General features: G+C 38.6%; 1 protein-coding gene across 1 annotated transcript; it reads left to right on the forward strand.

Annotated features, from left to right (window-relative positions):
• The first annotated feature begins 7,991 nt into the window (after positions 1 to 7,991).
• On the forward strand, positions 7,992 to 24,240 carry IL26 (interleukin 26). The gene is made up of 5 exons (XM_039245620.1): positions 7,992 to 8,162; positions 8,248 to 8,304; positions 8,479 to 8,613; positions 23,984 to 24,049; positions 24,141 to 24,240. The coding sequence occupies exons 1-5, from the start codon at positions 7,992 to 7,994 to the stop codon at positions 24,225 to 24,227; spliced, it is 516 nt and encodes a 171-aa protein (XP_039101551.1). The 3' UTR covers positions 24,228 to 24,240.
• Positions 24,241 to 25,298: the final 1,058 nt, after the last annotated feature.

Raw genomic sequence — 25,298 nt, forward strand, 5'->3', positions numbered from 1 at the left:
AAAAAAAAAAAAAAAGCAAAGCAAAACAAGGAAACCCCAGAAATTTATTTTCTCACAGTTCTGGAGACTGGAAGCCTAACGTCAAAGTGTCAGAAGGGCTGGTTTTTCTTGGGGCCTCCCTCCTTGACCTGCAGATGGCCACCTTTCCTCTGTGTATGTCTGTGTCTTAATCTCCCTCTTCTTATGAAGACCCCAGTCATATCAGATTAGGGCCTACCCAGAGGACTTCATTTTAACTAATTATCTCTTTGAAGACCCTATCTCCAAATATGGTCACCTTCTAGGGTAGTGGGGGTTAGGATTTCAACATATGAATTTTGGGGGGACAACTTTCAGTCCAAAACAGATATCCTGGGAAAGCCTTGCTGAGGAGGTGATATTGGAACAAAGTTTTACAAGATTTGAAAGAGCTGGCCATACACATATGTGGGGGAAAGCACTGGCCCTGAGACATATGTGTGTCCGGTGAGTTCGAAGAGCAGCAAGGAGGTGCTGTGGCTGGAGCAGGAGAGCAAAGGAACAGCAGGAGGAGCAGAGGCCACAAACGGAAGGGAAACAGGCAAAATCAGGTAGGCCCTTAGGCCATGGACAGGACTTTGCCTTTTCCTCTGAATGTGAGAAGTCCTTAAGGGAGAAATCATGTTGCTGGCGGCCTACAAGTTCAGGTTCAAATGCATTGCTTGGCCCGGTGTTTGTGTTGGTTGCCGTAGGTCCCCAAGGCTGAAGAGACGGACAGATGATCAATCCATTTTGATGGAAAAGGCACATCTATTTCTATGACTGTCACAATCATGATTTCTAAACTCTGTCTCAAGTCTTGCTGTTATGACCGCAAACCTTATTTTTAATGCACCTAGCAAGTGAGGTAGGAAGGCTATTTTTAAGTCATGTGTGCTCTGACAGAACTTTGGGGGATGCTTGGATTTGTGCGTTGTGCATCCTTTCTTTCCATTTTGTTCTGCTGGGCTGAGTGAAGGGGACAGCTGTGGAGATCACTTTTCTGTCATCCTTTGTAATGGGTTATTATAATCTGCTTCTGATTTTTAAATTTTTGAAATCGTGGTTAGGGTGTCATATTTTTGACAGGATTTATGGGTGATATGCTTTTCGTTGCCAGAGAATGAATGGCTAGTATGTATGATATCAATGTGTCAAAGCCTACAGAGCTATGAAGAAGATGGATATTGAAAAAGAGCTATTGGAATGTACAATAATTTTTTAATGGTAAGTTTATTTTTATACTTCCCATCAGAAGATCTTGAAGTCAGACATAAATCATGTTTACTTATAAACCCAGAGGCAAAATGGTCCCAGTGGAAATGCCATTGGGTTTGTTTTCCAAAGACATGGGTCAAACCTAGGTTTGCTACTTCCTGGCTCTGTGCCTTCGAAAGAGTCATTTAACCTCTTTCCATCTCAACTACCTCACCTACAAACTGCAAAAAACAAGACCTCCTTCACCTCTTGTAAAATGTTGGGAAGACCAAGTAAAGGAATACTTTGAGAAGTATAATTTATTATAAAGTTACATATTTTTTATAATGTGTATGTGAGGGCTGTAAAATACCATACATGATTGTTTTACTATTCTTTAAGGTTTTTTTCCTTCTTTTTCTTTTTCCTTAGGTCCCTGTGCCCTGTCTTATTTTCTGTAGTATCTCTTACAACCTCAGGAAGTCCCTGTGTCCTGCTCTCCTGTGTGGTGGGAGGCTGCACAGGCAGTGGGAAGCACTTCAGCTTTGGGGTCTCATGAACATGGATGGAATCCTCTGCCTCTTTGATCTAAGGGTCACATGGGCATATGATTAAATGTCCTTGGATTCTGTAAAATGGAGCAATACCGGATGCTCTAGAACTACCTACATTCTACAATATAATGAGAAGCCATCCCCTCTATTTTCGGGTATGAAAATGTTCTCCCAACCAGCCTGTGGAGTATTAAATGCTCACATATGACAATCGAGGCCTGTCTTAATTCCACCAATTCTCGGGTCAGCAGAAAAACAAGTAGCCAGGTCATCATCTCACCTCTTAAAAAAGCATTCAAACAGATCTAAATATGTTTTAAAAGTTGGATGCGGTAGGATTCTATTCCTAAAAATGTTTTTCAAGAGATACTAAAATCTTCACATATGCAGCATATTTTATTTGATTTTATTTTTATTTAAAAAATTGTTTAATGTTTATTTATTTATTTATTTATTGAGAGAGAGAGAGAGAGAAATAGAGTGTGAGTGGGGGAGGTATAGAGAGAGAGAGGAGACACAGAATCTGAAGCAGGCTCCAGGCTCCAAACTGTCAGCACAGAGCCTGATGTGGGGCTCAAACCCACAAGCTGTGAGATCATGAGTAACATATTAAAAAAAAATCTTCTTCTGGATTAAACAAGAAGGGAAGGGCCAGGGCCTCCGAGAAGGCTCAGCAGAGTTATGGTACAGAGGTAGTTTCTCTCCTGCTGCACCAGCGGCCGGGCTCTCCTTGTTCCTCTCTCTCTCTCTCTCTCTCTCTCTTTCTCCATCTTTCCTTCCTCTCCTTCCTTCCTCCTCCTTTCCTTTCTTTTCATTTCCTTTTTTTTCCTTTTCCTAATGTGAGATTCACATAATGTAAAAGTAACCACTTAAAAATGAACAACTCATCAGCATTTAGTACATTCATAATGTTGTGCAACCTCCATTTCCATCTAGTTCTGAAACATTTTCATCACTTGCAAAGGGAAGCTCGTATTATTACTGGGTATTTGGGTCCTGTTTCCTTTTTAAAGAACCTAAAGTCAGATAATATAGCTCCTTTGCACAAATCTCCCCTATGACCAGGGGTGGAAGCTGAGGTCCCACTAATAGCTTTAAAGGCTATGACTTAGAGGCGCCTGGGTGTCTCAGTGGGTTAAGTGTGGAGCCTGCTTGGGGTTCTCTTTCTCCTTCTCTCTCTGCTCCTCCCCTGCTTTCTCTCTCTCGTTCAAAGTAAATAAATAATCTTAAAAAAGAAATAAAGGCTGTGACCTGTGTCTGCATTTCTTCTTGGATCTCACATTTTTCTACCTTCCCCCCTTTCTCTGGTTTGATCACACACACAGACTTCCTAGCTGTACTGAACATTCACCTTCCCTAAGGTCTTTGCACTGACTGTGCCTTTTCACTGAATAGGTATCCCTGTGACTTGCTCTTCATTTCATTTTACTGTTGCTTAAATATTACATCGAGCCTTCTGTGATCACCCTGTTTACAACCCATCCTCATCCGAGCACCAGCATTCCCCTTGTTCTGTTCCATTTTCTCCAAAGCATCATTTTCCAACTGTATATAACTAGCTTGTAACTTTCATAAGTTATATCTATTATATTTACTTACTGTCTGTCCTCTCCATACTCTAGTACCACTAGGATGTTTTATGAAATCAATAATTTTCTGCTTTGTTTATTGATGCATCCTGAGCCCCAGTAAGCCTGGGCGATAACGAACGTTCCAAAAATATTTGGTGAATGAATGAATGAATGAATGATGCATGGCGAAGACATATAGAGTACAAGTCACCCAGCACAGAGCTGGGAACACTGAGATGCTCAGAGGTTTTTCATGTACTTTTCCTCTTTGTGCTTTTCCATGAATCCGGCTTCCGGATCCCCTTTCTTCCCCATTCAGACTATTTACAGCCCTCTTCATTCCTTCTCTAGCCTGTTCTCATTCATCCTTCTGATGATGTAAACATAAGATAAACATGTTTCCTGGGTGGAATTGTCCAGTAGAGAGGGACCTACCTTTTCTGAAAGGACAAAACCAAGATACCATTGTATTAAGTATATTTATCAATCTATGACTGTATCTTATCATATATTCTGGCTCTATTCTGGGGAAGACATATTGAGTTTCAGGGTTTTGTACAAGTAGAATGACTAGTTTAAAGCAGAGCCACCAACTTCTTATTTATAGCCATGTAGATTTTAGGATTCGTGATCCTCAGGAATTATATCAATCACTGAGGACATTAAACATCATATTTCAACAAATTTAAGATACCATGTGATCAAAGTTGCACCATTGTTTTATCACTAAGAAAGGAAATAAGTGCTGGTGATTAAACTATGATGTAGTGCTTGCTTAACACTTAGCACTTGGTTGTTGCCTTGCAAGAAAATATGTAAATTTGGTCATTCTTCCAAAGGCAAATATCTGCTTCTCTAATAGCAGATTTGCATCCCACTGCTGTTCTGTGCCTTTCTGAGAACACATTAACTTCCATTTCGTTGCCGACTCATAGTGCAATCTTTCTAAAGATATCTGAACAGCAATTCAGCTCAACACATGTAGTAACAACCATGCCCACAGTTTGAAATGGACATGATTGGTGGCTGCACAGAAAAGGACAACTGCCTATGGGCTGACTTGGTGATATAATTATAAGACTATGGATTATAAAACAGGTTGTGATTTCAGAGATATTAAAATGTAGGGGGAAAAAGGCAAACCACAAATGTGTCTTAGAGTCAACTAAATGGTTTAGCAATTTAGGGACCCCAGTGGGTGCTTTTTTTTGGTTTATTTTGTTTTGTTTTTGTTCTACAAAGGAGAGGTCTCAAAGTTAGCTGTGATTCTCTGCATAAAACCCATGTTGCTCATTGGATATGCTTGGCCATCAGAGAGAGTCGTTAGTGTTCTTTTGGGTGTGTGGGGATGGAACTGAATTTTAAGGGAAATGGCTGCCATACTGGCATTTGGGAATTGGGGTAGCCAGCTGTGCTTTGGGGCAGATCAGTTGTTTAAATGTTCTCCTGTACATTAGGTAGAAGTGGCAGCCCTAAAATATCCACTTAATGATCCCAGTCTGCTTTCTGGATGTTTGTGGGGGTAAATTGAATTCCTCATGCCCGCATGCTCTTTGAAATATTGTCAGATCATTGTTCATCCTTTATTTTTCTCACTTTCTTCAACCATTTCTCAAAGCTTTTGAAAGTTTGTGATAAACTTAAACATTATTCAGGGTATTGCACATGCATTTTGTTATGGTCTGAATGTTTGTCCCTTGGATTCATATGTTGAACCCTAGACCCCGAGGTATTAGGTGGGGCCTTTGAGAAGTGGTTAGGTCATGAGAACAGAGTCCTCATGAATGGGGTTAGTGCCTTTATAAAGGAGGCTCAAGAGGATCCCTTGCGCATTCCACCATGTAAGGACACAGTGAGAGGCTGGAGGTCTGCAGCCCAGAAGAGAGCCTTCACCAGAGTGTGACCCTGCTGACTTGTTGATCTGGGACTTCCCAGCCTTCACAACTGTAAGAAATTAATTTCTGTTGCTTATAAGCTGTCTAGTCTGTAGTATTTTGGTTTAGTACTTGGACAGATTAAGATGCATTTATTAGTTGAAAAATAATAATGCAATAGTTATCACTTCCAGGGTGCATCTGTAGCTGCCATTGTGCTAAGCATTCTATTGATAGTATCATATTTTTTGTTCACGACAGCTCTCTGAAGTAGGTACAATTATTGTCCCATTTTAATGATGACAAAAACTAACACTCAGAGAGGATTAGTAACTTCCCCATGGGTATATAATAGTAAGGTAGTTGGATCTGAGTTTCAAAACCAAATCTCCTTGTACTAATAGCCATCTTTATATAGTTCTGTATAAGGAACATATAAAAACAATATAATAAAAATACATCCCAAATGAGAGACACTTGTGTTTCAACTGGTGCCCCAAGGACATTATGTACTTATTCTAATGATTCTTCTGTTATTTGGGACACTTTATGAACCCCCTTTTGGAATTCTTTAGGACCTGTATTTTAGGTATCCTTTGTATTAATCACTAGTCATCCTTTGGGGATCAGATTGGACTGTTTGAAGGACCCTAACAAGGCCGATCTGCCAATTAAGAAGTAGGATGACTATGTCCAACAGGGAGATATAGTTTTCAGTCATAAGGAAATGACCAGTTTTCTTGAGTCAGTTGTAATCAAAGCAGAGGCATACTTGGGATGTGTGTGATCTTCCTTGGGTCATGGTAGTTTGAGGGACATGAGACATTTATGTAAATGCAACTAGCAGGAGTTAAAAATTAGAACACATACTCATTTATCAGTATTAGAGATTTGCATTGCACTTATGTTTTTTTGGCTCACACCAGGGACCCTAAATTAGCTGCTCAGGGAGTATACAGATCCTGGAAGTATTCTTTGTGGTCCTTTTAGTGTACCCACACAGTGTGTTTACAGGCTTTATAAATAGGCAGATTTTAGGCTTGGTGGCCAAGTAAGCAATTTAGTCCCAACTGTCCCCTATACGCTTACTCAGGGTGTTTATGTTAATCCTAAACCTTCTGAAGGCATTTGGGCTTTTGATCTCTGGTGCTCATACTCTTCTCTAAAAGGAATTTTGAATAGTAGGCATCACTCTGCTCAAAAACAAAACAAAACAAAACAAAAAACAACACCTTAGGGTATTTCATGTCCCAGTTCAAACACCTTTAAGCTACTCTTAGTTAAAAATAATTCTTCCTTTTCCTCAATTTTTGTAAAATTTCAGTGAACCCCCTTTGTGCTCCCAACCAGCTGTCTTCCGCTGTAGCTCTTTGTGAACATTCCCACCTCACCTCAGAGGGTGTGCCCTTCACAGCAGAGCTGGTCCTGTGGAAATAAATCTCCGGCACTTCAAAATCTACCTACTTTTTGAAGCAGCAGGAAATATTCCCCAGTGTTTGGACCTTTCACTCACACTTTCTCTTTGTTCCTTTGCCGGCCTGGTTGTCTTGATTTAGACATTTGTCTTGGAGTCTTGTTACTGACTGTCTAGTTGTGAGGAATCTCTTGCTCACAACCAGATTCCAGTTTTGTTTTGCTCAGGTACTACGTTAACTCTGTGCATGCTAGGTTTTGGTGACTTGTCTCTGCTTCTCATTAAATGATTCTGGGCTCCATCCACTTCTTAGCCTGGGGATAATTCCCCAAAATGAACCATCCCTATCACCACCATAAGAAGAACTGGACAGAGCTAAAAATGGGATTCCGTAGAGCATCTGTCTTTATAGCCCCCTAGTACCTAGCACTGGTTTCTGTATAGGCAGATCCTTGACAGAAATTTCCTGATAACAAATGGAAAAACAACACAATTACAGTAGTATTTCGTGATGTGGAAAGGAAAGTATTTATTCAGCTAATATTGGCTGTGCTTCTTTAGATGAGGCATCATCTTGGTAGGGGCTAAGGACTCAAAGATGGAAAGATTAGGTCTCTTTCCTTAAGCAATGTTCATGCTACTCAAAGTCTAGAGCTAGAAGCAGTCAACTTGGACAAAGATGACAGAGAATTTACTAAACTGTGGGCCTTAATCCCAGGTCCCATGCCAAACAAATCTTGAATATGTTAGGGGAGTTATAGTTTCTGAGCTGAAAAAAGTCTTGAGAAAAATTGGAAAGCTTCTCTCTTGGGTCTTAATGGTGGCTAAAGAATGGTGGCTTCTGAGGGCAGAAGGGGAGCCTGGTGAAGGATTTGGCAAGGGATATGTGTAAAACCCATATGAGATCATGAGCAGTTGTCTCAGGGCTGTCCACTCTACCTTTGATTAATTTGGGGGGGGGGGATATTGGCTAAAAAGGAGACTTTATTTTTCATATGGGATAAAAAAAAATCGCATGGCCTTCTGGGGATCAGTATTCTTTACTGGCATGGCATGACTTTTAAAACAGTGAATCTGTTGTGATAGGCAACTGAAGTTCCAACTTTTTTTTTTTTTTGAAAAGGAGGCCATAACCTTACCAGTAAACTTGTGCTTTTTCTTAGTGTCACAGATAGTGTGGTCAAAGTTTTTTTTGGGTATGAAGGAAGCTCTAAAAAACAGAACAGCCAAAGTGATCTTCCTCTCTATGAACTGTAAGTTATCTACCACAGCATCTCATTGAAGAGGTGGCCTTGAGGGCTTAAGTAAGTAGGTTATCCGATCATCAAACCAGCACAAGAAACTCTCTGGTGAGTGAGAGGAGCCCCGAGTGGGGTGGAGGGAGATGCAGGTGAATTGCATTTTGAGGTCTGGGTTGCTGTTTGCCACTCTGTCTCTTGTCATCGCCAAGCACAGGCCATCTTCCTCTGCGAAAGGTTGTTACCCAAAGGGCACACTGTCCCAGGCTGTTGACATGCTTTACATCAAGGCAGCGTGGCTCAAAGCAACAATTCCAGTAAGTATTAGGCTCTTCCTAAAATGATGACCTAATGGACATTTGTAATTCTGGATAACACTTATTTCTCTTTGTTTTATTGTAGGAAGACCACATAAAAAATATACGATTGTTAAAAAGGAAAACAAAAAAGCTATTTATGGTAAGCCAGAGGGTTTTTTAAAAATCTTTTTCATCTTTCTACTTGTTTGATGCTTTCCCTCTTGCATTTTAAATTTCCGGGTGGTCATCACATAATAATCCGGGTTTCAGTGACATTTTATAAAAACTGTATTCAATGGTGTACTTTATGCAATTTCTTATATCTTATTTATAGAAAAACTGCAGATTCCGAGAACAGCTTCTGTCCTTCTTCATGGAAGATGTTTTTGGTCAACTCCAATTACAAGTCTGCAAGGAAATACACTTTGTGGAAGAATTTCATAGCCTTAGGCAGCAATTGAGCCGCTGTGTAAGTATGCACTGCAAACACGGTAAGTTTGACCCTGGAAACCTACCTAGAAAACAGCATGTAGGAAGCTGACTCCACAGCAAAGGGTGAGTAAAAGGGGCTTTCTAACTGCTGGCTTGTGGTCCAAATGGAGAGTTTATCATCAGTGAACCAGCATTGAATAGTCGTGAGTAACTCATAATATTTGTTATTTCTTTTAAAAATATTTATGATTTCTTAAGGAGTGGCACATATGACATACTGGAGATCTAAGATAACATGGAATGATCCTCAATATTTATTTATTTGTTTGTTTGTTTATTGTTCCTTCTGTATATGATTCCCAAGTGATTCCCATTCACTTATTTAATAAATATTTCTTAAGCACCAGCTATGTGTCAAACACTATTCTAGGCTGTTATTTCCTTCTTTTCTTTCTTTCTCTCTCTCTCTCTCTTCTTTCTTCCTTCCTTTCTTCTTTTCCTTGCCATATTGATGAGAGCTTTTAGATTGCTTTTTTCTTATTTATTTACCTAATTTTTTTTTATAGCTCTGCCCTTTTTAAGGCACAGTCTCAGTCATAACTTTATAAAAGGGTGGGATATGTCTTCTTTGGCACTTAAGTTATTTGATGCTGCAGTATGGTCACTGCCACCATAAGCAATGGGGAGTTAATTAAGAAGGTTAAAGTGACCACATTTCTATATAAACATTCACAGTAATAATGGCCAGTGCAGAAAAATGAAACAAAATAAAGCAAAAGCAATTAAGCTGGGATCACTGTAATATTAGTTGACTTGCCTCTGTGGGGGATGGTGAATCTTTTCTACGATCCTGTCTGGGCTCCAAGTATGCTTTCTCAGCCTCTTGTTTTTGTTTTTAAATGTTTATTAATTTTTGAGACAGAGAGAGAGCAGGGCAGGGGCAGAGAGAGAGACACAGAATCCAAAGCAGGCTCCAGGCTCTGAGCTGTCAACACAGAGTATGATATAAGGCTCAAACACAGGAACCGTGAGATCATGACCTGAGCCGAAGTCAGACTCTTAGCTGACTGAGCCACCCAGGTGTCCCTCAGCCTCTTGTGATTGTACCTTGCAGGTGGTGCAAAGGTGGGGCAGGGATGATTATTGCAGTCCTGGGGTTGCTAGATGGAAACGAGTTCTCTACTCCTGGACATTAGGGTCATTGCGACTTCAGTGCTGGACAGTTGGAAGTGGTTTTCATTTAACAGTTAGGATGTATTTTCCTCGGGGTCTGTCAAAGTGTTCAGGATCTCAGATTGCAGACCATAGCACAGAAGCATGTTATGTGAGGGAGGTGGTCAGGTAGGTAAAAAATTTCACTGAATTTACCTTCTCTTTTTCTTTGGTTAGTTTGTGTTTAAGTTATGTCCTTGTTTGGGGCTTGGGTTGCATGCTTTCTTAGAAACTCTCCTATTCCTTTCAAATGACTGCAATGATTAAAATTACAAACTCGTACCTCTTTGTAGAAGAGAGAGAATGCCCTGGGACAGCTCCCTGCCTAAACTAATGGACAGATCCTCACATCTCTTTAGCTTTTTCTATACTTTACCTCTGAGGTCATCTTATTAAGATAGTGAATTGTAGGGGCGCCTGGGTGGCTCAGTCGGTTGGGCGGCCGACTTCGGCTCGGGTCATGATCTCGTGGTTCGTGGGTTCGGGCCCCGCGTCGGGCTCTGTGCTGATGGCTAGCTCGGAGCCTGGAGCCTGCTTCGGATTCTGTGTCTCCCTCTCTCTCTGGCCTTTCCCTGCTCATGCTGTCTCTCTCTCTCTCTCAGAAATAAATAAAACATTCAAAATTTAAAAAAAAGATAGTGAGTTGTATAAATAGTCTCTTAAATTTAAGTTGAATTATTATATAGTTTTATATTTCATTCACACACACCCCCACCCCCAGCCGATTAGGTTATTATTACCCCGGTAAGAGCATTTTCACCACTAAAAGATTTGAAGAGGAGGAGAATATCCCTTGAAGGACTTGATATAGGGGAAATAATGAGACCTAAGGCAGTCACTGCAGGCTAGAGTGAAGCTCAAAGGAACAAACCAACTGCTCCCATTTCAGTGTCTGGAAACCAGGGTCCTCTTCAGCCTTTTGGTTTTCTTTTTTTCTTTTAAATGCATCCTGTTTCTCTTCACTTTTTGTTTGAACTCTGGTTCCACTGTGTAGGTGCTATTCATTGCATTAGTCACCCGACTTAATTTGACGTTATTTCAAATGAGGTTGTTAATGGTGGTGAGGCACTAGAATAAATCCTTGCCTGATACTGCAGTGTATCCAGACACCTGGAGCCCCTAAAGGCATGTCTGTTTTCCCATCAATTCAGTTGCCTTGGCTCAAATAGCTAGAGAACTCATAATGATAGCTATAACCAAGACCAATGCAATGTTCTAGATGAAAAACTTAAGAGAACACACAATCTAGGAAACCTGGTTTGCTTTGATTTATTTTTGGAGAAGTTTTTTTTTTCCCCCCCGAAAGAGACCTATCAATAAAGATGGTTCTGTCAATAGAGATGTTTCTTTCAGGGACTTGGGTCACACAGCCTGTGGGAGCGGTGGGGGGGTGGGGGGGGCGGGGTACTTCTCGCGGGCGTTGCGACTGCTTTCCAAAGTGGCTGGCTCCCCCTTGTGGCCAAATACGAGCACACGTCCACCCAACCTCTCCAAGCGCCACCTAATTGAGGGTCTTCCTTACTTTTCTTCCACCTGAAGCCAGTGTTTGCTAGCACCGGTTAATTTGTCTCGCAGACTGTGGAGTTTATGTTGAGAGGTGTACCAACCACCTCTGTGAAACTGAAAAAGAAAATCAGAGGATCAGCATGAGTTTGGAAAGCCTTCGCAGACATTGAGTCAGGGAAATAGGTGCTTGCATTGCGGTTAATCTTTTGGTCAATCGTAATTTTGTATTTTTGGTAACAGAAGCTGGTGTCTGTTTAATATAAATTTACTGAGCATCTGCTCTAGTCAGCGAATTATTTCTTCCTACGAATATAGAACTTTCCTGAAAATAGTGTTGTGAAGACAAATGAAAACCCAATCAACTGGAACTAAATGGTTAAAAGAAACAAGTCAGTTTACTTTTTGCAGACTGGCTTACAGCAGGTGGCCTACTTCTGTATTTCCCAGGTTCCGTGCTGGGTGAGAGAGGCCAGTGTGATCAGGTCTCTGCTCTCTGGCAGAGAGAGGTAAACAAAGAAGGTCAGTGAATCATGAAATGATGTGACATGTCTGATGCTGAGTTTTCTGTGTGACCCAGTCACTGTGGAAGCACAAAGCAGGGAGTAGTTAATTTTGTCCACTGTGGGGTTTGGAGAGCATGTGTTATCGAAGGAGGTGATAACTGCATTCAGTTTCCCAGAGAGTAAGGAACAGGAATGGCAGGGGGAGAAGCTTGAATAAAGCTTGATGGTATGAAATGACAGATCATATTCAGGAAACTGCAAGTAATTGAGTGTGAATGTAGAATGGCTTGAGGAATGTCGAGAGGAGGTTGGTTGTTTGGATTTTAGCCAGGAAATGCTAATAAAGGCCTGCTTAAGAAAGACATGATAACACTGGCTAAGGCTAAGGATTGTCCTGAAGAAAAATGTAAAGCACCGAGGGCATGGCCTGATCATATACTCTTATGTTCTAGAAAAACCTCTTTAGTGAAGGTAGATGGCTACAGGTGGGTGGTGAGGCTCTAGGGAGAAAAAACAATGAGAAAAGCATTGCAATAATGTGTCTGGAGTAAGGTGGTGGCACACCTGTGTCGTAGGGAAGGGCAAGGAGAGTCTGAGGAAGAGAATAGAGTCTGGGATGAGCCCAAGGTTCTTTCTTGGGGGGCTGAGTGGGAGGGGGTGTCACTCATTAATAAGTATAGTAGGAGGAAGCTTGGAGAAAGGTAAACAAGTTGCTTAGACCTGCTAGAAGTTTCAGGAGTCTCATGCATCAGAGTAATCATAAGAGTAGTATGTAAGCTTTCCATATATATTTTGTGTATTTTTAATATTTATGATGTATTTATTAACAGATTTATTGAGATATAATCAACACACAATTAATTGAACATATTTAAGGTGTATAATTTGGTAGTTTTGACATATGTATACCCTTGTGAAGCCATCACCACAATTAAGATAATGGACATATCCATCAACCCCGAAAGTTTCTTTATGCCCTTTGTGATCCCCTCCTTTTGTCCCCAGGGAATCACCGATTTGTCTTCTATCACTATAGATTTGTTTGCATTTCCTAGAATTTAATATAAATGATGTCTGTGTTACATTCTTTTATGTCTGACTTTTTCCACCCAGCATAATTATTTTGAGATTCACTCATGTGATTGAGTGTATTAGTAATTTATTCCTTTTTTATTGCCAAGTCGTATTCTGTGATAATGCTATAGTACAATTTATTTATCTGTTTGCCTGCTGATGGTTTTTTTTCTACTTTTTGGCTATTGCAAATAAAGCTGTTATGAATATTGATATACAAGTCTTTGGACAGGTATTTTCATTTCTCTTGGGTGAATACCTAGGAGTGGAATAGTTGGATCATAGGTTAGGTGTATGTTTTGTAAGAGCTAACCAGGCTGTTTTCTAAAGCAACTGTACCATTTTACATTTTCACCAGTAGTGTGTGAGAGTTCATTACTCGGTATCCTTGCTATCACTTGATATGGTCAATGTTTACACATTCCAGCCAGTGTAGTCATGGTATCGTACTGTGTTTTCAATTTGCATTTCCCAAGTCATTAAAGACGTTGAGCATCTCTTGATTTGCCAATTTATCATCAATATATCTTTGGTGAAATATCTGTTTGAATATTTTGCCCTTAAAAAATAGGTTGGTTGTTTTCTTACTGGGTTTTGTTTGCATATGTGTGTTTTCAAATATATTCTGCATACAAATCTTTTATCAGATATATAATTTGCAAATATTTTTCTCCTGGTCTATGACATCTTTTCATTATCTTAACAGTGTCTTTTGAAGAGAAGATATTTTACATTTTGATGATGTCTAATTTATCGTTTTCTTCAATGAATCATGCCTTTTGTGCCATACTTAGGAAATCTTTGTTTAACACAAAGTCACAAAGAACTTTTACTATGTTTTCATTTACAATTTTTTCTACTTTTAGGTTTCACATTTAGCTTGATGCCTTTTCATCTATTGAGATGATCGTGTGACTTTTATTTTTTAGACAACTCATACAAATTACATTGATTGATATTCAAAGTTATGCCAACTTTGTATTTCTGGGATGTACTCTATTTGGTAATAATGTGTTATTCCTATTATGTATTGTAAAGTTCAATTTGCTAAAATTTTATTAATATTTTTTGCATCTATATTTATGAGCAACATTTGTAGCCTTTCCTTTAATATCTTTGTCTCATTTTTGGAATTAGTACAATGCTGGTCTCATTGAGTAAGTTGGAAAGTATTCTCTCCTCTTTAATTTTCTGAAAGGGTTTACATAAAATTGATCCTTTGAAGCCATTTTTGAAGCCAGTCATCCAGTGAAGCCATTTCTGACTAGGGTTTTGTGTATGGGAAGATTTTAAACTAAATATTTTCTTTTTTTAATAGCTGCAAAGCTATTCAGGTTCTTGATTTCTCCTTGAGTGAGCTTCGATAATTTGTGTTTTTCAATTATATTATTCATTTCATCAAGTCTACCAAATTTTAGCCACAAAATTGTTTATGTTATTTATTTAATATCCTTTTAATGTCTGCAATAGTATAGGATGATGTCACTTCTCTCCTTGTGAATCTTGGTATTTTTTTGTCTTCACCCTTTTTTTCTTAAATCTTATTGAAATTCATCGATCTTATTGACTCTCAAAGAACCAGTTTTTAGTTTAATTGACTTCCTCTGTTGATTTTCTGTTTTGATTTCACTGATTTTCATTCTGAGTTTATTATTCCTTTCTTCTGTTACATTTGAGTTTATTTATTTATTTTTTTCTGGTTTCTTAAGTTGAAAGATTGGGTCACTAATTTGATATCTTTCAGTGTTTTCTTAAGGTGAAAGCTGAGGTTATTAGTTTGAGTTTTTTATCTTTTCAGTATAGGAATTCAGTGTTATAAATTTCCCTCTTGGCACTACTTTAGCTACATCCCACAATCCTGATATGTTGTGCTTCTTTTCATTTACTTTGAAATACTTTCTAGTTTCCTTTTTGATTTCTTCTTACTTAGATCCATCAATTATTTGGAAGGGTATCGTTTAGCTTCTATATATTTGGGGATTTTTCCAGATGCCTTTTTGATTTTGATTTCTAATTTGATTTTATTTTGGTCAAAGAGCATCCTTTATATGACTCAAATCCTTTTATATTTGTTGAGCCATGTTTTATGGCCCAGAATTTGGTTAATTTTGATAAATGTTCTATGTGTATTTGAAAAGAATTGATATCTTGCTGTTGGGTGGGGCATTCTATAAATATCAATTAGATCTAGTTGTTATTATTTTTCAATTTTTCTATATCTTTACTGATCTTTTTACTTATTTTATCTTTTATTGACATCTCTGACATTAATTGTGGATTTTTCTATTTCTCCTTGAAGTTCGAATCAGTATTCATGGTAGAAATTCATGTATTTTGAAGTTCTGCTATCAGGCGTGTAAACATTTATGATTGCAATGTCATCTTGATGAATTGACCCTTTTATTTTATAAAAGTACCCTATTGTCCTTAATAATATTCTTTTTCTGAAACCTACTTTTTCTGATACAAATAAAACCACTTCAGCTTTCTTTTGATTGGCATTAGATGGTATATCTTTCTCTGTCCTTTCACTCTTAACTTATTTGTGACTTTTATATAAAATAGATTTCTTTTAGACAGCATATATTAAAGTTCTGTGTGTTTTTTATCCACATGGACAATCTTTTTATTGGTAGGTTTAGACCATTTACTGTAAATGCGATGGGGGTTTAATATGGTTGGGGTTAAATCTACCTCCCAGCTGTTTGTCTTCTATTTATCCAGTCTATTCTTTGTTCTATTTTCCTCTTTTTGTGACTTCTTTTCAATTGATTTTTTAAATAGTTCCATATTATCCCTTTTATTGACTTATTAGTTATAATTATTTGTGTTTTGCCATTTTTGAGACTCTTCATTCTTTTGTGTAGAACCAGGTTCTTATCTGGTAATATCTTCTTTCTCTTTGAGGGATTTCCTTTAACGTATATTGTAGTACAGTTCTGTTAGGGATGAATTCTTTCAGATTTTTTCTTTTCTTTTCTTCCTTCTTCTTGCAATTTATTTGTTAAAGATATAGGGTTGTTTGCCTTACAAAGTTTCTTATAGTCTGTAGTTTGAGGATTAAATCTTCATTGTCATTTACGTTCTTTTCTTTATTTTCCATACATTGGTAATTATACATAGATACTTGATCAGATTCCGCTTGATGTTTTCGCTGATACACTTCATATGTAGTGCTGTGTGCTTTTCATCAGAGGCACATAGTGTATGGCATTTATGTTTATGATGTAAGCAGTCACTAATTATTGTCTAGATCTACTTATTCAGAATGCATTACAAAATGATACTTTAAAAATCCTAGTATACCTTTTTCATTTATAAGTGGGGGTAATTCCATAAACAGAACCTACCCCTTACTACTTGGCTGTCCTGAGAAACTTATCATATAAGAAAGGCAGAACAAATACTTAATTCTTTTTCTTTATTTACCAGTTTTCAATATAAGGAACTGATTTTCTAACATTCTTCCAAAGTGATCAGTGAATTGTTATTTTCTCCTAGAGTTATTATTAACTCATGGACTTAAATTATTTTTCATTTCTGAGGGATCTTTTTGGCTTGTACAAGCTTCCTCCCTTCCATTTCTTTGTAAGTCCACTAAGACTGGCATCTTACTAAGCCACCCCTAAAAGACACCATGATGATAATGATCATGATAAACCGTTTGGTCTGGAATTCTGGTACTACTGTATTTGAATATCATCTCCTTATTTTTTGTAACATTCTAGGTATTTTGCAGCACCTAATAAATTTTAAACTTAGTCTGATTTGGGCAATTCAGATGATATAATTCATCAAAGGAAATAAGTTATGGGCAATGTAAACATTTTTATTTTTATAATCTTTGCTAGCCATAGTATTTGGCTAAATGGTATTTGGAAAGTTGACCCATGCATATGTGAAAAAAATGCATTAAAGATTGTTTTTTAAGAAAATTTTTAAGTGTTTATTTGTGTGTGTGAGAGAGAGAGCAAGCATGAGAGGGAGAGGGGCAGAGAGAGACAGAGACACAAAATCCAAAGTGGGCTCCAGGCTCTGAGCTGTCAGCACAGAGTCTGATGCAGGGCTCGAACTCATGTACCATGAGATCATGACCTGAGCCAAAGTCAGACGCTTAACTGACTGAGCCACCCAGGTGCCCTTAAAGATTCTCATGGAGCTCAAATACTCTCAGACTCAAAAAGGAATTTAAGAGTTGCTTAGTTGAATTCATAAAAAATTTGCCTAATTGCTAGTGATCAAAGTTGAAACTGAAACTGAAAAAATTCTATTAGTTTTAAAGATTTCATCATCGACTTTAATTAACATTTAATTAAATACATTTCTTTATACTTATTGTATGTACATCATTTTAAAGTCTGGTAAGTCTTGGCTAAGAGACTATTTGTGTCTTCACTCCTTGTAGTGTGTTCAACAATTTGTATCATTAATTGCAACTAGCTTATCAACTTACAAAGCATCGCCAATTATGTATCCTGAAAATTTCAATTTGTTTTAATTGCAATTGATTGAACTGATAAAACCAGAAGTAGAAAGTGAGACCAACCTGTGATATTTTCTTATTAAGTGCAAAGTCCAAAACCTGTCTTCAACAATACCAATGATCTCATCTTGTGGTTGTTGGAAGAATTAAATGAGATAATATACCAAAGTGTCTACTAGCATGTAGTAGTGCTGTAAAGTTGTTAGTGTCTTTTTTTTTTAATTTTTTACTGTTTTTATTTATTTCTAGGAGAGAGAGAGAGACAGTGTGAGCAGGGGAGGGTCAGAGAGAGAGGGAGTCACAGACTGAAACAGGCTCCAGGCTCTGAGCTGGCAGTCATCACAGAGCCCGACGCGGGGCTCGAACCCACGAACCGCGAGATCATGACCTAAGCGAAAGTCGGACGCTTAACCGACTAAGCCACCCAGGCGCCCCAGTTAGTGTCTTTCTTTATTGCTTTCCTTATACAGAACACAAATTTTCTTCCAATTACATTTTGTCAGCAATTTCCAAAGGAATGGCTCACCTAAACAAATTCCTTTTCAGTGCCTATGTTAGTGTTAACTTGCATAATGTGTATAATTTACAGTAGTTCTTTAAAGATAAAGAGATCATTTTTGAGTAACTGGTTTCAATCTTGATACATATATTTTCTAATGATATTATAGAATCTCTTTGTTGCCAAATTTGCTCCTTGGTTAGTGGTATATAACTTCTCTGTCTAAATTATGGGGCACAGCTGTATCTTTCTATGTGCTACATTACATGGAATTATTCATTTTTTATTGATACATAATTGACATATAACATTAGGTTAGTTTTCAGATGTGCATCCTAGTGATCAATATTTGTATCAAATATTTGTATCAAATTCATGCATGGACTCATTCTGATAAACAGTTCCACTGAGAGTGTTTAAAAGTTTGTATTGAAGGTATTTGGAAACTCTAGTTTTTTCTATGACTGGAACATGCAGAAATGTTGTATATGAAAAAAGAGAGATGGTACGATCCAGTCTAAAGTTGTACGCTGAGGTAAATATAAGGGCTTATGTACAATATTACATTCCTCCAGTGGTTGTGCAAATGCTGCATCTGTTTATGATAGGATATAACATAACAAAACTCTTTGTAGAAAGAATTTGAGGTCGTTTTTTTGAGAATACACTATGAGCAGTTAGTTCTCTGCAGGACTATACCATGTGTAGCTGTCTAGTCCTTGATCCACGTATTTCATTTCTGCAGCATTATCACTGGAGAGAGACTTTCCATTTGTGTTTTAGCCGTTATACATAATCCAAATTTGTATGATTATTCAAAATGTGAGGAGACTGGGAACACAAACTTATGGACTGTGTTTGTTCATGCAGTTGTTTTTAACAAACCAAAATGCTCACTGATGCCCAGGACATGCTTCATTCTGTTACTAAACTATAGGCTCAGTGAACCCCAAAGCTGTAAGCTGGTGCTTGCATTGTATTCATTGATCCCTTCATTCAACAAACATTTATTGAGCATCTAATACTTGCTGAACACTATTCCAGATGTTAGAACAACAAAAATTGACATATAATATCTCTGTCCTTTTAAAACTCCCTGAAAATGCTGCCCCCCAGTTTCAGTGGGTCTCAGCTTGTGCTGGGTGCTGTGCAGGGAGCAGACAGCAGGGGGCGCTGCAGCGGGGCTGGAGCCTGGGGGCCCGACAGCCGATCATTGAATCTGGGCATTTTAGCTGAGACCTGAAGGGTGTCCGGATCATCTCTGCTCTCTTCAGTCTGGAGCTCTGAGCTTCCTCTGCTTACTTGGCCCTTCTCCCTGCCGCTGCCACTCCATCATACCCTTCAAGGGGCAGCTAACTGGTTTTTCTTTTCTGGAAGCCTCATGGGATCCCACAGTCACGCTGCCTCTGCTGTCTTAAAGCAATTTTTTTTTTTTTTTAAATCACAGTATTTATCACACAGCATTGTAACTTTGCATCACTGTCTGAGTAGATTGTGAGCCATCACTTGTGCCCCAAGGCCATTTTTATCTTGCAGGCTACTTTTATTTTATTTTATTTTATTTTATTTTATTTTATTTTATTTTATTTTTAAAAATTATTTATTTTGAGAGAAAGAGAGAGAGTGTGAGGGCATGCAAACAGGGGGAGGGGCAGAGAGGGAGAAGAGAGAGAACATCCCTTTAAAAAAATTTTTTTTGATTAAAAAATGTTTATTCTCAAGTTAGTTAACATACAGTGTAGGCTTGGTTCCAGGAGCAGAACCCAGTGATTCATCTCTTATGCATGATACCTAGTGCTTATCCCGAAAAGTGCCTGCCTTAATGCCCATCACCCATTTAACCAAGCACCCCCACTCCCTTCGACTCTCAATTTGTTCTCTGTCTCAATTTGTCTCTTCTCGTTTGCCTCCCTCTCTGTTTTTATCTTATTTTTCCTTCCTTTCCCCTATGTTCATCTGTTAAGTTTCTCAAATTCTACATATGAGTAAAATCATATGATATCTATCTCTCTCTGACTGACTTATTTCGAGACAGAACATCATAAGCAGGCTCCGTGCTGTCAGCACAGAGCCCAATGCGAGGCTCAAACCCACAGACCATGAGATCATGACCTGAGCTGAAACCAAGAGTCAGACACTCAACCAGCTGAGCCACGCAGCGCCCCTTGCAGGCTACTTTTAAAAATTAAGTTAATCAGTGTGATATGGGTAGAGGCACTATTGTATGCTTAGTGTATAATAACTACGCAATAAAAATGGATTAACTTAATGATGCATGACTAGGCTGTTGCCCTGTGTTAGTCATTCCATGATTATCTCGTATGTTTCTTTGAGACCTAGTTATCCCAACCCTACTAACAAATGGCCTCCAGGCTAGATCATATCTGCTTTGGCCAAGTTTGTCAAATCATGCATCCATTCCTACAGTAATATCACTGACCCTTTGTTGTGCATTGTTTTCAGCAAATACAACTATGCACTGAAATATAAGGTAAAGGAAATCATTCCTTTAGAAATTTCTCTTTCCAAGCAAAGCCATTTGAATTGTGACCATAAAACCTGGCTACTCTCCTGGGTCCGTAGACATGCTGACAGCAGTGAGGAGAACGAGACCTTCGGTGTCAGATCTTTACTAGGAGGCCGTGTATAGTGGATGGACCTCAAGGCCCCAGAAATCATCCCATAAACCAGCACGCTCTCATGGCAATGCTGGCACTATTAGGTGTTTTTAGCTGTTGCTGTTGGTGGTGATGGTGGTGGTTTTATTGTTGTTTTTGCCAAACCTTATTTTTCTCCTTTTTTTTACTCTCCTCGCTCTTCTTAGATGGAGTGAAGGCAGAAGTTCTTCTTGTCACCCCCACCCTGCTGTGGGATGCACTGCAGGCTGCAGTTTTCTGGGTAGAGACACAGTCAGAAGGAATCCCTTAATGATATTTCACTTCCGTAAGGTCCAGAATTTGATTCGTTTCTTTGGCCTTCTTTGGCTTCCCACTTTTGGTGTTAAATCTTTAATTCCTAGCTCAGGCAGATTTGATATTGGGCCATGTAGCTTGCTTCTGTGCTTTGTGGGTGATCCTTGCACCTAAGAACTTTGATATATTTCTCAGAGTTAGGCTCATGTTGATTCTCTTTATGAAGTTCTCTGTCATCCCATTGCCAAGATTTGGACCAACTAATTTTCTATTAGATGATTTCAGGTTAGAAGGAATTAGCATCTAACCAAACTGTTATTTATAAAATAATGGTAGGCCTCTCTAAATTCTTTCCATAGCTACTCTCTTGGCTGGACCTAGACTTGGTTATTTCTTGAATTTCCTCTTGTAGTTTCAGTCTGAAAAACAAATGAAGAAAGAAACACACACACACACACACACACACACGCACGCACCAACCACAAGATTTCTTCTTCTACTTATTTTTTTTAATTTTAATTAATGTTTATTCATTTTTTGAGAGAGAAGGACAGAGCGTGAGTGGGGGAGAGGCAGAGAGAGATGGAGACACAGAATCAAAAGTACGCTCCAGGCTGTGAGCTGTCAGCACAGAGCCCTACGAAGGGCTTGAAGTCATGAACCATGAGATCATGACCCGAGCCGAAGCTGGACACTTAACCAACTGACTCAGCCAGGCACCCCTCTTCTTCTGCTTATTATCACATCGTCCACTTTCAGGATGAAATCTTCTCTGTCTCTTCCAATCAGCTTAGTCCTTTGAAGCCATTTCCAACATTTCCCTTCTGCGATGCAGAGCAGAAATCTTTGAGCTAAATCTCTCTTTGGAACTGGATTTTGAAGGTTTTCAACAAGAGATTGGCTTAATTAGAATATCTTTTCCAAGTTAAGCTTCTTTATTTTTAGTATAATAAAGTGGTTTTAAATACAGACTCTGGAGTCAGAATATTTGGGTTCGGATCTCAGTTCTTCCACTTAACTATGTGAACAGAAGCATAATATTAACTTTTGTGCTTCAATTTCCTAATCTATAAAATGAGGATAACAATAGCACCTACCTTATAGGGTTATTGTGAGGACCAAATGCGGTCATATAATCAAAGCCTTCAGATTAGTGCCTGATATATAATACTAACATAATACCTGTTGACTGCTATTATTTTTACCTAGCAATCTTCTCAGTATTTCTGTCTTCACTTGCAGGGGAACTGAGATAAAGTAGAGAATTCCTGGAGCTGCTGAATTTTTACCTACTAATATTAATCTGGTGTTTGTTTTTAAAATTTTCCTATCCACAATTCTCTAGTTATTCTTTTTGTTCATCATTATGGCCTTAGTGTCTAGCGCTAAAGCCTGACCCATAGTAGCCACTTCATCATTTGCGTAATGAATGAATGGATTCTTTCTGACTGTACTCTCTGACATTGGCTACCACTGTCCGGTCCCTGCCACACATTGTTTTGGCCTCACTAGATCTGGTCTGGGTTGAAGTGTCCTCTTCTTCTAAATGTTTATTTATTTATTTTTTGAGAGAGAGAGAGCCAGAGACTGCAAGAAGGAGAGAGGGAGAGATAAATCCAAAGCAGGCTTTGTGCTTTTGACAAGCCTGATACAGGGCTTGAAGTCCCAAACCGTGAGATCATGACCTGAGATGAAACCAATAGTAAGATGTTCAACTGACTGAGCCACCCAGATGCCCCTGAAATGTCCTCTTCTTAATTCAGGGTTCTTACCACCAGAAAGTCCAATGTCATGCTTGTGAGTTCTGTAAATTGTACCTTAACCTGAACATTCTGAGTTCGCAAGCTCTTCAGTGCCTAATCAGGGAAGCCCCTTGCACAAGAAGGATCTCTTCCTTCCTGCACCGGGTGTACCTGAAAGTAGAGTCCGCATTTGGGCAGTCATAACACCATCGCCACCTGTAAGCCCTGTAACAGCATTCAGGATATAACTGTCCAATCATTTCAGCTATTTTTTCTTGATAAGAAAAAGAGCCTGAATGCTGCCCATCATGCCCACTCTTCTGTTTGTGTTCTGGCCGAAAGGAACCTGCTGATTGACACTGGCCATGTTTTGCTGGTTCAAAACTATTGTCTTTTAGCTGCTTCCATTTCATGAGTTTTAACTGTTACCTTTATTGGTGTGCCCAGCACTGTTTTGTCACTAGGACAGGACCTTCAGTGACACCTTTGGCAAGCAACTTAACAATTTGGGCCTTGGCTTTCTTTTCTGTAAATCGAGAGGAATTGTGAAAACCATATCCTTGGTCTGTTCCAACACTGCGGTTCCACGAGCAAAAACTAAGGAGATTAATTAGACATTTTCACTTTTTTCTTCTCTCACCTTTTTCTTCCTTTCTCTAATGAACCCTATGGAAAGTTGTGGGCAAGCAGAAGACAATAATAATGACCTCTTACTGACTCTTAAGGGATTCCTGTGCTCAGAAAGGGTTTGAAAATTCACCTTCTCAAAGGAGACTGGCCGTTTCTTCTAGCCTGGCTACAAACCATCTTCTCAAAACATCAAATGCTCCTCTTCCTGCTTTAAAAACGAATATATCCTGTTGCTTTCTCCTGGCAATCAGTGCCTGAATACTGTACTGTGCATGTACATAGTGGACAGGATGATTTTCCAAAAAGGGAATTTATTCTTGTATGCTCCCACATCTCCCATGCTTTCTTTATCTCTCTGATTGGATTGTTCTAGTCTTGTTATTTTCTGCCTCTGGGCCTTTGCACATCCTCCCCTGTGCCTGAATTTTTCTCTGCTGTGCATCTTCCTCAAATGCCCTTTTTCCTTTCTTCACTTTCTCTTCACTGGTTTCTTCTCATTTTTCAGATCTTAATTTAAATGTCATTCTTCAAAAGAGCCTCCTCTGACCATTCATTGAAAGTAGGCCATTCCTGAAAATTCCTTACATTAAAGAGTCCTATGCATTGCAAACCCAGATTTACGTGTGCTTTGTAATTTGTAACTTTCTGTTAGTTTTTTGATTTGTTGTCTGCTTCTCCCATGGCATTGTGAGCTATGTGATGACAGAGACCAACTATTGTGTATTTTCCAGTGCACATCTATGCCCAGAACATTATACTTGCTCAATAAATGTTTATTCAATGGGTAGGAAAGTATTATTAGAGCCTCTTCAATAATATAGTCTGTATTTTCTGTTGATTTATTAGATTTCATGTGCTTCATCAGCCAGAGAGTTGAAAACGATTACCAGGATGAAAAGAACATTTTATGGGGTAAGTATTTTAAATCATTGTTTTTGAATATTGTACTTTGTTTTTTAAAATGTGAAAATTTTCTGCTTTTTTATCTCTACTTTATCTGCAGATTGGAAACAAAGGAATCTACAAAGCTATTAGTGAGCTGGATATTCTTCTTTCCTGGATGAAACAATTCCTGGAAAGCATTAAGTAATGCAAGAAGCCAAGTGCATGGATTTGATTATTATTTTGGAATATAATGAGAACCACTGGAAATAACTTTATAAGAATGTATTACTTTCAAAAAGCTTTTGTACACAGTATGGATACCAAGTTAGATGATTCAGAATAGACTAGGGAAATTTAACATAATAAAGTTTTGGAGATCCGTAAATTGTCTCTAATATGTACATTTTCTATATTTCCAAAGAATGCTTTCATCCTGAACATGTTTTATTATCCCCAAGTACATCATATAAATTTAATTTAAAGCTGCATGATCAAAATTAACTCACATAGTATTTGTGGAGGAAAAATGACAGCTTTCTGGAATACAATATAATGTTATTGAGAGTTCCATAGATGTTATATATATGAAATTATCTTCTTAAGGGTTTGATGACTATTAATTATGCCTAGTGTGAGCTTAGCTCCTAACAGATTTTTATATTAATAAATAAACTGTACTTCTTTCTCCGGATGTCCTTTCTATGAGAGCATGCTGAAATTTTATTGAGTACAATGGGTAACAACCAGATCAGATCAAATAGGACAGACATGTAAACTAACTGCGTGGAGTGGGTTACCAGGAAGGCCTTTGACAGATAACTCATGCCTCAAAGACCACAAGTTACCAACCCGAGATGATGCTGGCAATTGATAATGCTCCTTCCAGGTGCTGTACAGTTAGGAAAGTCGATGGAAGTAAAATAAAAGCCTCAGTGCAGCTTAAATTCCACTATAGGAAACTTTTCAGGGTTTAAAAGCCTCATTTGCCCAGCTAGCTCTTCAGTTCAATGAGTAATATGGCTGGACCTTGGTTTTTGCATTACATGGACTTGGAAGGAATGGATTGAGGCCTTGGTCCCGCTGCTCTTAAGATGTGTGGCCAATGTCAGGTCACTTCACTGTTGGGCCTCCATTTCTGGATTGGTCCTGACTGAAATTAACCAGCACAAGGGATCTATAGATTACAGATATCTGCATACTGAGGGGCTGAGATCGTCCCTTAGCCCGGGTACACTGCTCTCTCTGGGTCTCACACACCCTCCTGTCTTCCACTACC

The sequence above is a fragment of the Hyaena hyaena genome, unplaced genomic scaffold (assembly GCF_003009895.1).
Source record: "Hyaena hyaena isolate Hyena2069 unplaced genomic scaffold, ASM300989v1 scaffold_262, whole genome shotgun sequence".
In the NCBI taxonomy this organism is placed as follows: domain Eukaryota; kingdom Metazoa; phylum Chordata; class Mammalia; order Carnivora; family Hyaenidae; genus Hyaena; species Hyaena hyaena.